The following is a 13,195-nucleotide window of genomic DNA, read 5'->3' on the forward strand; positions in this document are numbered from 1 at the left end:
TGTAAAAGATATATTTTAAGACATAGAATGGAAGAGATACTATCAACAAAGCCTTTTGAGAAGATGTCTTTGAATTAAATGACTAAAAAATCCTTTAAAAAAGAAAATAAAAGAAACATTTAAGAATGTTACTAAATTTTTTTGCCATAAAAGCAGGAAAATATTCACCAGTTTTCCCAAAATAGAGATCGGATAAAGAAAGCAATTTGCAGCAAAGTTCTAGCTGAACTAAGGATGAAGTAAAATTAAAAACAAAACAAAAAATCACCTTAAAGTTCTATGCCCTGTCCAGAAGATCAGGATCACTCTACTATAATACACAGATGCACCCAAAAGAGTCTTCAGAGGGGAGTGAACACTTTCTCTGAAAATATGAGCAGTTCCCCATGTTCACATGCAAATTCCCCTGTCCATTTTCACCGCTGTCATTCACTTTCTCTCACTCTCCCCATCTGATGATTCTCACACTCCTAACACTTTATTCCCTATCACAATAAAAATATTTTAAATGCCTTATTATCTTCAAGGCATCTTTCCTACAAACAAGGCATTATGGCCTCTTCAGTCTTCAAAATCTTTAAAAATCCAATAAAGAATTCTGTATTAAATGAGATTTCTGGGTATTCTGATATCTAAGAGCTCTGCCACTTTCATTTGCAACCTGTTTAATTTTGCTCTGCAATGTAATAATAATGCATCAATCTGTTTTTATTTAAAAGTATTTTATTCAATTATTTGCTAAGATAAAAAGACACTAGTGAATGTGACACAAAAGCCTATTGCATTATCCTTAATTAAAGAATTCCTCCTAACTATATAATAAAATTAAGCCTGATCTGTTTACAGGGCTGTTGCTCGGTAAAATGAAGGAAAAAATGCTATTTCACACTAGACTGCAGTGGACATTAAGCTATTGAAGGCTCAGCCTTCGACTGGCTGTACTATTAAAATAAGGAGAAAAGAAGAGGAGATAAAATATAAATCATCTTTTCATTGATAAAGTAGCTGCAATCTCTTCCTTTATCAGTTGTTATCTAAAAATTAAAAGTAACATTTTAATTTAGATGTTTTTCTCGCCAAGATCACGCTGGTGGAAAAACTAATAGTTAAACACCCAAAATGTAGGAAAAAGGAGCAAAATAAATGACTGTATAATTTACAAGCTTGATAATCCTTCCCTGGATAAATAAGCATTCACTATACTTCTCTAATGTTCTTACTCCCCAGAATGCAAAAGATTTTACAGCATAAAAACCACACTAATCAACAGAACATGAAAGGATCCTGTTAATGTGTCTTTTGAGGGATTTCAATGCTTTCCATTTCCAAATCTTGGGACAAGTCCAATAAACATAGGATGTGTCTCTCTACCACCAACAGTGAATATAAAAGTGCTCCAAACCTCTCCACCTAACATTTTAGTCATCCCAATCAACTCCTTCTAGGACCAACAGAACTCAGTTCCAAACTAAGAGTACCTCTTAGACCCTCAAGCTCCCAGACTTTATTTCACTCTATTCTCCTCACTATGACACATCTCCATGTACCTAAGGAAAATCTTAACTATCATACTCTTTCACCTTTGATCTTCTAGCCCAAAGACCTCCCAGAGCGTTTTCTGCTCTGACTCACTTACCCCTCCTAGAGCAATCCCCAGCATACTCTGTTCTTCTCTGAGTCTACGCCAATTTCAGCCTTGCAAAAATAAGAAGTTCAGGTGATAGTGCTCATAATTCCCTACAGTCTGGTTATAACCTAGGTTGGCAATGTGAGAGCATTTTTGAGTAGCCAAGTGTGTGTATTTAAACACAAGAGACATGGAGAAATACCAGCTGACAACAAGACACAATGAACTTTTTAAAAGTAGCTAGGATAGCTGCAGAAGGAAAACAAGTATGTTACTTAAATGCCTCCAATTTTCATCCATATCCTAACTATTGATACATCTGTTCATTTTCTGTCATCCTTCCTGCTTCCAAGATGTTCTCCTTCAAAGCGGTACTTTTGCCCTCCGTCTATCCCTTCAAAGGTTCTTTCATTATGCCCACTCACTAAGATATGTTTAGCTACCTAGGATAATGATAATTTCTTAAAATAAAACCAAAATTGTTCACATTACCTGGTTATATGAACATCACAATATAACATCATTTAATGGAAAAAATCTTTAAGCATGAGTCAACCAATCTGGGTACTAGTCTCCACTCTACCACTTAAATAACCCTTTTCCCTGGACAACTCACTTAAGCTCTTGGATACTCAGTTTCCTCAGCTATAAAATGGATAGAATAATATCTGCCCTACTTAGCTCAATCAGCCAACTGATGGAAGGATTTTAAAAGTTTTTGTAAACAGACAACATAAACTAATAATTACCAAAGGTGGATGGTCACTTGTGAGACCTAAATGTATGAGGACCATTCAAACAAAGCAGTTCAAAGACTACACAGCGGGGAAAACTAAAATAGTGCTAAAGACAAAAGCAACTCCAAACTCGTACAATCACTTAGCACAATTTAAAAATCCAGCTCAAGTAAGAATAAAGGCAGACCTCAGCCTTTGGGCCCATTCCACCTTTGGATCCCAGGCTGCAGCTAAAAACAACCCAGCTGCCTGCCAGCTGGTGAGTGCCAAAACATTACTTTTTGGTAAAGAGTCCTATTCTAGTGCAGATTGGGAACGAAAAACGAAAGAGTTACTTTGGTCACTGCATTTACACTGTGGTGGTGGAGACTAGCACAGCAATTATACAGTAAAGCTTTTCTCCTTTTAGACTAGCAAAGCTCATCCAAGTCAGGGTACCTGCAGATTCTACCCTCTATGCCAGACTGAAGATAAAGCAATCGTCTGCTTTTCAGACTACTGAAATTTAATACAGTACGTACATACTATATCAAAAACACACATAAATACACACTAAGCTGCTAAATCCCTAGAGAGAAAGGAGCTAATATATATTGAGCTCTACATGTCAGAAACCATAAGGAAACAGAGATTTCATTTAATCCCCACAAACACCTTACAACGTAGGTATTATTATTCCTATTTTTTTACAGATGAGAACACTAAAGCTCAGGTAGATTAAATAACTTGCCCAAGGTCACAAAGCTAATAAGTAGCAGAGCCAGGATTTGAACCTAGTTTTGTCTGACTCCAGAGCCCACACTGCTTCTGACTTTTTCTTCTCAATGGTTTAACTATGGCAACTTTCTTGGTTCTTCATTTCACCTTAATCCCTGACACAGTCCTTAACCATGTGTCCTGGTTGGGTCGCCATAACTTCAAAAATGGACAGAGAAAAATTTTCTAAAAGCCTTCTTCTTTGTCCGTTCTTTTCCAACATTTACTTACTTACCATTCTTGCACAAACTATTCTTTTTTCGGTGGTTAAATTAGTGGGCTAGACTTAATAGACTGCCATACAACATTTCCCCAATTAATAAAACTAAATGGTGAAAGTTCTGTTTCCTTCCTTTAACACTTTAATAGCCATAGTTTTTGAGCATGGTATTATTTTCTAAGCTGGTACCTGCCATTCATTAAGAGTGTTAGTGCCTAGTACAATAACTTACACACAGTAGGTGCAGATGAGACTATTTGCTGATTCACTGATTGAGAAAAGGTTTCTTTATTCCTCTAGTTAACTTGCTAAATTTAAATCAAGAGACTTTACAGGAGTCCAATTCTATTAATGAATTATTTCACAATAAAGATGGTTTTTTTGGAAAATTTAAGGATTAAGAAAAAGGTAAAGTGAAATACAATGATCTATCTAGTGTTTAAGTCCCTGAATTACTAACTAGTGGACTATCAACTTAAAATCTTAAAAGGCTTGGTTTAAAAATATCGTTATTCTGAATAACTTATGCAAGTGCTTCTTGCCCTCTCTGTGGGGGAAAAAAAGACTAAAAAAAAAAAAAACCACAATAAAACATGGACAATTGTTTTGCTTAGGATGGTATGACTGAAGCTGACTTTTTCCCTCTGTTTTTACATATATTAAAATTTTTCTGCACTAAGTATGTGTTATTTTTATAATTATGGTAACTGATCTCACTCTGGATAAACTTTGTATTTTTATCTCTATACTGTGTGGGTTTACTATCTTTCTTAGGTATAATTCAGAGGAATTAAGTATTCTTTATTCAAGCTTGAGCCTTTCAGAACAACTTGTTACATAATACCAGCACACTAAACATAATTGCTTTCTTTCCATTCACAGAATGTTTTTCTTGCTATAGGTATTCATGTCTCTATCTCAATATTCTTTTCAAGTAGGTACAGGTTTCTTGTGTAATCTCTACAGAACACTGATTCTCAATCTTTTCTTGTTAACAAGCAGAAGAATGACATTTGCCCCTAATATAGCCCCAATTTATATGTCCTACACTTTATCTATGCTACCTTTTCAATGAAATTAAAGTACTTCAATTATAGCAGAATACAAATAGAATGAGCTATTTTATGTTGTGGTAAATTCCCTACCAATGGAAGTATTCAAAGAAGAGATCTCCCATGAAGGGGCTTCCTGTGCTGGGTGGGAGGTTATACAAGCTGAATTTTATGGCCCTCTTCCTATTCTATAATCTCAAAATAATTTTTTGAACAAAGCCAATTAAGTGACACCAAGAATCACATGCTGACCTGTTGTGTCAAGTCCCTTTCCCAGCTCACTGTTCAAATCAACCCAAAAAAGATGCCCTTCTGATCCAGCTTAATTTAGCGAGCTATCTAATCCCCCTGTGGAGACCAATTTCCAAAATACTGATAGTTTCTTGCTATTGGAAATGACTGAAATGTGCTGAAATAATGCAGTCAGCAAGACATCATTGTATAACTTACATATGGATCTGTTGCAGTCTGTAAAACATTTTCTCCGTGAGGGACAGCCAAAATGAAGAGTTATGTGGGAGTAATAAAATATGATAACCAGGCCTTCAACCTGAAGTACAAACCCGGCTGCGCATGCACATATGCATCCACAGGAAAGCCTACTAATAATAAAAGCAAAGAAAAACCCAAATGATGTCCAGCATGTGTGCATTTCATTGCAGGACTGGTCGGGGAACTGTCCTTTCAGCACCACAGCAAGAAACCCTAGTACAAGCCTAAACACAGGCAACCCAAAGCTGGACCATGAGAAAAATTTGTTAAGGGTCCTACAAAGAAAGCAACAAGCAACTGCATGGTTACTTGTTTTTAAGTATGCTATATTCTATTTCATTATTCTTTATTCATTTAAAATAAAATCCTCCAAATATTTTGATAAAAATTGACAAAACCACAAATGAAAATCAAAGGCATATTAAGTCAGCTTCTCAAACTGAACCCAACAAACCAATAACTAGCCCGCACCATCATGAATTGCTTTGCAATACCCACCACCAGACCTACTAAGAAACACAACATATTTACATATACCCTGAATCAGACCTTCAGAGAACATGGAACATGCTTGCAGCCCTCTCAAGGGAGAGCCTCAATTTCTAGGACAGAGAATGCTTGCTGAACACCAAACCATCACTACCACCCTCCTCCCAAGCAATCAAATCCTCTTTCAGGGAGAACTGAAGGCCTTATGGGTCATGAGTTTCAAAGAAAAAACGCTGCAGTATTTCAAGAACCAGGTTACAGGCAATGCTACAAAGCTTTCAGCATTTTAAGTCTGATTCCCCCAAGATTTCTTACCATGATGGTACTGGGTGGTAACGTTACCCAGCCATTTGCATTACACATCAAAAAAAATTTTTTTTCTTTCAGAAAAGAAAAAATGCCACCACCACCTCCCATCTTCTAACGCACGTGGAGAAAAGATAAGTACAGAGAGACCGTGCAATAGTGAAAAACCTACCACACCCGAAATCTCCCCTGGAAAGCTAAAATGTCCCCCAGCCCTAACACACCGCTACCTCTCTAAAGGTTCTCCGGGTTCAATCTTGAGAAAACAGTTATAAAAAGCATTCTCCTCCTTTAACCCCAAGGCCCTCACCCACACTTCCTGCTTCCATCCCTGGCTCTCAGTTGCCCAGTGTGCATTAAAAGCAATGTTCCCTATGTGGCAGAGCTTGCTCCCTGAAAATTACTTCTCCGTCCCCCTGAATTTAGCCAGAAGCAATGCAAAGTTTCTTCTATCCTTCCCACCCCACCCCTCCCCCACCACCAGATGACATCCATTTATTATGAATACTGATGGGAATCTTGGAATCTCCGGATATAAAATGCATTCCCTCATGTTACAAAAACTGCAGTGTAAGTGAGGAAGAGGGTACAGGGAGGAGTAGTTGTTAAGGAACACATGGTTTGAAAAATCCCACTTCTCAGGCTGAAAAATGATTCCCACTCCATCCCAACTCGAAGCTGGGGCCCCTGAAAGGGTCTAACAGCCCTAGCTAATTCCAGGAAAGTTAACTGCCAAGTCCCCACCGGTGGTTGCTGTTGGCAATGTAGGGGAGGTAGTTGAGCTCTCACAAGAAATGCAGAAGCTTTGTGGTCCCCCAAAGTACGAAGAGAAAACTAGAGAGGAAGGGTCCAAGCCTGCGCAGCTGGGCAAACAGTCCGGTACCTTGACACTAACAAGAAGCCCAGGGTGCTGCTGCTGGTGGTAAGATGGGGGAGGGAAGGGAAAGAGGAGGAGAGGAACAAGCTCTGCATTGGGTGGCGTAGGGGTGAGGGTGGGGGAAGGGGATATTCTGAAAGTGATGTACTCCCTAATGCAGGATTCCTAGCCTGCCGAGGAAGGTCCCAGGGGCCCCCAACACAGCCCCAGAGCACCCTGTTAGGAGGGGGACGGACGCATCCAAGTAAAGGACGGGGGAGTCCTGGCTGCCCAAAGAACCCAGGAGCCCCTGGCTTCTGCAGTTGGTAGAAATGTGGAGCCGGATAAGGGAGAAGGATGCGGTAGGACATGGGGGAGGGGGTACAGCTGGGGGGCTGCTGCGGAAGATCCCTACAGTGCTGCCCTTCCCGGTGCAACCCGGAGAGGGGCCCCGACTCTGTCCTGGCACTGGGTGATGGGTGAGGGGTTGCACCAAGGAAGGGGCACCGAGGACAGGCCAGTGTCCCCCAGGGTAGCCAAGAAACGAAAAGAAAGAGGGTATCGGGGGTTGGGGCTGGTGGTCCTCAATTCTCCTAAGGGACGCCGGTAAACACGGCAAAAGGAAGCAAGACTTCCAAACACCTGTCCAAAACAGGGACGGCAGAAACCCAGCTCCACAGCCCCTCAAGCCCCGCCGCGCACTCTGCGGCAAAGCCTCTGACTGGAGATGGGCGAGCCCCGCTCAAGAGTTCCGAGGCGAGAAGGGGAACCCGGCGGGCGAGGAGCAGCGCCGGGGCGGGGGCTCTGGGGCGACTTACGGCAGCGGCGGCGGCGGCGGCGAGAGAAGCAGCGGCGGCCCTAGCGCGGGGCCCGGGAGGCGCGGCTGGACTGCAGAGGCGCCGAGGCTGCGGCGGGCGGGACTGCGGTGGGCGCCATCTTGGAGCGCTCCCCGCGCCCGCCCCCCTCGCCGCCCGAGTCCTTGCATAATTGACGACTCGCGCCCGCCGCGCGCCGCCGCGCGCCGCCCGTCGGGGGCTCCCCCGCTCCGCCCCCGCGTCGACCCCTCTGCGCGCGCCCCCCGTCCGCGCGCGCCGCCCCCGCCCCCGCCCCGCGCCCCCGCGGCCCACCTACCCCTGCAGGGCGCGCCTGCTCGCCGCAGCGCGCCGCGCCGCCCGCCCTCTTGCTGGCTGTGAGGCCCGCGTCCCTGCGCCGCTGGGACCTGATCCGCGGCGAGGGAGCAGGGCGCCAGCAGGGGGCGCCGCGCCGGAGCGCCAGCCAGCGTCCCCGGGCCCGCCTCCACGACGCCCACGCCGAGCCGCGCGGGAGGGGCCCCGAGCTGAGGGCCGGTCCCGCGCGAGACGCCAGCGGGCTGCCCGCCCCCACCGGGCGTTGAGACCCAGAAGGTGTTATGTCGGTCTGTGTGCTCCGTGGTCTTTGTCAGTGCCGAGTCTTACCGTTCTCAACGTGTTGGTAATAGTGCAGTGCTCGGTTGGAGTTTCTGATGTCTGTAAACACAAGGAACTCAATCTGCATGGAGTAAATTCGCCGACTGACAAAACGCAGAAGTCTGTCACAGCAGGGGAGGCTTGTGTTTCGGCGGACAGGGGCCTGGTATGAGGAGTAGGGAGACACTACTTCCCCGACGGGCCCCAGGTCTGAAACTGTTTAGAGCTCTCCTTAATCTTTTTGAATCTCAGTTTATCCATCTGTAGAGTAGGCACGAACATTTGAACTGCTTGCCCCACCCTCTCTTACGAGGATCTAAATAATGAATGCGAGAACTCTGAGCACCGTACGTGCCTCTCGTCTACATATTTCTTTCTACCACAAAATCACAGTTAAGATTGAAAGGGTCTGGTTAGGCTGCCACTTACTAATTGGCAGCTTTGGGCATGTAACAACCTCTCTAAACCTCAATGTTCTCGTCTGTAAAAGGGAACGATCAATTACAGTACAAACCTGATAGATTTGTTGTGAGGACTAAAGGAGAGAATACATTTTACGTATTTCTAACATAACCTGGCACACAGTGTGCCCACCCCATAGTGTACCATTTTAAAAATAGCTTTACTGAGGTATATTTGACATACAGTGAACTGTGCGTGTTTAGAGTGTACAATTTCGACATATGAATACACACGAAATCATCATCACCAAGCTAGTGAACACACCCGTACCTCCCAAAGTTTCCCGGTGCTTCTTTGTAACCCTCCCTGCATCTCTCGCCCCCACACACCCTCTCTAGGCAACCACTGATCTACTAGTGTACATTAGTTTGCACTTTCCAGAATTTTAAATAAATGGAATCATACCGTATATATTCTCTTTTTTATATGGCTTCTTCCACTCAGCATAACTATTTTAAGGTAATTCAGTTGTCGTCTATCAATAGTTCATTGCTTGTTATTGCTGAGGAGTATTCATTATAGGAATATACCACAACCTGTTTATCCAGTCACCTGTTGCTGACTTTTAGTTTATTTCCAGTTTTTGCCTATTACAAATAAAGCTGTTATAAGCATTTGTATGTGAGTTTTTGTATGGACATATGCTTTCATTTCTCTTGGGCTTAAACATCTAGGACTGGAATGACTGGGTATTATTATTTAAAATATTAAGAATGGGCCAAACTGCTTTCCAACATGGTTGTGCCATTTTACATTCCTACTGGCAGCATATGAGAATTTCATTTGATCCACATCCTCACCAACATTTCGTCTCTTTAATTTTAGCCATCGTAATAGGTATGTAGTGTTATCTCATTTTGGTTTGATTTCCATTTCATTAATGACTAAAGATGCTGAACATCTTTTCATGAACTTGTCATCAGTAAATCCTCTTTGGTAAACTGTCTGTTCAAGTTTTTTTGCCTATTTTTAAAATTGGGTTATTTTCTTATTATTGAGTTTTGAGAGTTATTTATATATTCTGGATACAAGTCTTCTATAGGTATGTGATTGGCAAGTATTATTTCCCAGTATAGGCTTATCTTTTATTCCTTCAACAGTGTCTTTCAAAAAGCAGAAGTTCTTAATTTTTATGAAGTCCAATTTATTTTTTCCTTATGAATCATGCTTTTGGTGTCATATCTAAGAAATTTTTGCCCAATCCAAGGCCATACATATTTTTTCGTATATTTCCTTCTAGAAATTTTATAATTTCAAGTTTTAAACTTAGTCCATTTGAATTAATAGTCCATTTTGAATTAATTTTTGTATATGATGTGAAATACAGTTTGAAGTTCTTTTTTATTGTTTTTTGTGGCATAGATATCTAGTTGTAACCACAGTTTGTTGAAAAGACTATCCTTTCTCCAATGATTACCCTTGTACCTATGTCAAAAATCAATTAACCAGGTATGTAAGATTCTAATTCTGTACTCTATTCAGTTTCATTGATCTGTTGTCTATCTTGACACTGATACTACTGTCCTGATTATAAAGCTTTATAATAAATCTAAAAGTCAGATAGTTTAAGCCCTCAACTTTACCCTTGTTTTTCAATATTAATTTTGCTATTCTAGGTCCTTTGCATTTCCATATGAATTTTAGAATCAGTTTGTAAAATTTCTACAAAAAAGCCCACTGAGATTTTGATCAAAATTGCATTGAATCTATAGATCAACTTGGGGAGAACTTACATCATAACAAAATTGTATCTTCCATTCAATGAACACCTTATTTATTTCAGCCCTCTTTAATTTCTCTCTGTATTTTGTAGTTTTCAGGATACAGGTCTTGCTCACCTTTCTAGTATTTATTCTTAAATATTTAATATTTCTGATATTCTTAAATAGTATTTTTATTTTTCAATTTCTGATTATTCATTTAAATTATATAGAAATGCAATTAATTTTTCTTTCCTTTTTTGTTTTTTTTTTTTAGAAAGATGACCAGCAAGGGGATCTTAACCCTTGACTTGGTGTTATCAGCACCACACTCTCCCAAGTGAGCCACGAGCCGGCCCATACAATTAATTTTTCTATACTGATCTTATGTATTGCAACTTTGCTAAATTCATTTATTAGCTCTACTAGATTTTTTGTAGATTCCATCAGATTTTCTACTAACAAACATTGTCATCTGCAAATAAACTTTTTTTTTTTTTTCCTTTCCAATCTGGATGTATTTTATTTCTTTCTCTTGCGTTGTTACACTGGCTATAACCTCTAGTGTAATGTTGAATAGAAGTGGTCAGAGCAGACATCTTTGCTTTATTCCTCATCTTAGAGGGAAAACATCCAATCTTTCACCAGTAAGTACAATGTTGGCTGTAGGTTTTTCCTAGATACTCTTTATTATAGGGTATCAAGAGGAAGGTCCCACTTTGCTGAAGGTTTTTAACAGGAATGAATGTTAAATTTTGTCAGTGTTTTTTCTGCATGTGATTTTTCTTTTTAATCTGTAAATATGGTAAATTACATTGATTGATTTTCAAATATTAAACTAAACATTTCTATGATAGTATATTGATCATGATGTATTACCCTTTTTACATACTGTTGCCTTTGATTTTTGGTTTTTATTTATTTATTTTAATTTTTTTTATTGTGACATAGGTGATTGTACAGAGTTGAACATCAATACCTGTGATGATCAAATCAGAATAATTAGTATATTCAACATTATACAATGTAATTATTTTTCATGTCCCTATACCAATTCCTCCCTTACTCCCCTCCCCCTGTTGGCTTTGATTTGCTAACATTTTGTCAAGCGTTATTGCATCTATGTTCATTAAGTATATTGGTCTGTAGTTTTCTTGTAGTGTCTTGTCTAGTTCTGGTATCACTGTAATGGTATCCTTATAGAGTAAATTAGGAACTATCCTCTCCTCTTCAGCTTTTTGGAAGAGTTTGTATAAAATTCATGTTATTTCTTTCTTAAATGTTTGGTAGAATTGCCCAGTGAAATCATTTGTGCCTGAAATTTTCTCTGAGGGAAAGTTTTTAACTACAAATTTAATTTCTTTAATAGATATAGGGATATTTAGAAATTTTTTTTCTTATTGAGTGAACTTTGGTAGTTGTATCTTTAAGGAATTTATCTATTTCATTTAAGTTGTTGAATTTATGGGCATAAAGTTGTTCATAATATTTTTATATTGTTCTTTTACTATCTGTAGAATTTGTAGTGATGTTACCTCTCTCATTCCTGATATTGGTAATTTCTCTCTCTCTCTGTCTCTCTCTCTCCACCCCCGCCTCCGGCCCCTGCACCATTAGTTGGGCTAAAGGTTTATCAATTTTATCAATCCTCTCAAAAAAACACTTTTTGTTTCACTGATTTTTCTCCACTAATTTTTTTGTTCTATTATTGATTTCCACTCTGATCTTTACTTTCTTTCTTCTGCTTATTTTGAGTTTCATTTGCTTTTCCCCCCTAGTTTTTTAGGGTAAACACTAAGGTCATTGACTTGAGACCTTTCTTCTTTTCTAAAATAGACATTTAGTGCTATAAATTTCTCTCTAAGTACTGCTTTAGCTATATCCCACAAATTTTGAAATATTGGATTTTTATTTTAACTCAATTAAAATACCTTCTAATTTCCCTTTTGATTTCTGCTTTGATTCATGGGTTATTTAGAAGTATATTACCTAGTTTTCAAATATTTGAGGATTCTCCAGATTGTTTTCTACTATCAATTTTTTATTCTAGTGTATGTGGTCAGCAAACATGATATATATGACTTGAATGCCTTTATTTTTTTTGAGACTTGTTTTATGACCCAGAATATTATTTATCTTGGTTAGCACTCCATGTGCACTGGAGAAGAGTTTGTCCTCTGCTGTTGGATGGAGTGCTCTATAAATGTCAATTAGTTTGAGGTGATTAATAGTCACTAATCATTACATAACATCACTAATCATTAGGGAAATGCAAATTAAAATCACAATGAGATATCACCTCACACCTCTTAGAATGCCTGTTATAAAAAAGATGAAAAATAAATTGTTGGTGAAGGTGTAGAGAAAAGGAAACCCTTGTACATTGTTGGTGGAAATGTAAAATAGTACAACCATTATGGAGAACCATATGGAGCTTCCTCAAAAAATTAAAAATAGAAATACCATGTGATCCATTACTGAGTACATATCCAAAGGAAATGAAATAATTATTTCAAAGAGATATCTGCACTCCCATGTTCATTGCAGCATTATTCACAATAGCCAAGATATGAAGTCAACCTAAGTGTCCATCAATGGATGAATGGATAAAGAAAATGTGGTACATCTATATATACAATGGAATACTCTTCAGCCTTTAAAAAGAAGGAATCCTGTCATTTGCAAAAACATGGCTGACCCAGAGGAAATCACTGCATGATTTCACTTACATGTGGAATCTAATAAAGTTGAACTGATAGAAACAGAGAGTGAAATGGTGGTTATCAGGGGCTGGGGGTGGGGAGATTGGGGAGATGTTGGTCAAAGGATAAAAAATTTCAGTTAGACAAGAGAAGTAATTTCAAGAGATCTATTGTACATTACAGTGATTATAGTTAAACAATATATTGTATACTTGAAAATTGCTAAAAGAGTAGATTTTAAATGTTCTCACCACACACACACACAAAAGTATGTGAGGTAACGCATATGTTAATTAGCTTTATTTAGCCATCCTCAATGTGTACATATTTCAAAACATCATGTTGTACACC

At 39.5% G+C, this 13,195-nt stretch overlaps 1 protein-coding gene across 1 annotated transcript in view; it reads right to left on the reverse strand.

Annotated features, from left to right (window-relative positions):
* Window positions 1-7,972: 7,972 nt before the first annotated feature.
* SLC4A8 (solute carrier family 4 member 8) overlaps window positions 7,973-13,195 on the reverse strand; it is a 135,629-nt gene continuing 130,406 nt past the window's right edge. Inside the window, exon 25 of the mRNA XM_063115683.1 lies at window positions 7,973-8,062. Coding sequence (XP_062971753.1) covers window positions 7,973-8,062 — 90 coding nt within the window. The remainder of the gene's footprint in view (window positions 8,063-13,195) is intronic.

The sequence above is a fragment of the Cynocephalus volans genome, chromosome 12 (genome assembly GCF_027409185.1).
Source record: "Cynocephalus volans isolate mCynVol1 chromosome 12, mCynVol1.pri, whole genome shotgun sequence".
NCBI classification, from domain to species: Eukaryota; Metazoa; Chordata; class Mammalia; order Dermoptera; family Cynocephalidae; genus Cynocephalus; species Cynocephalus volans.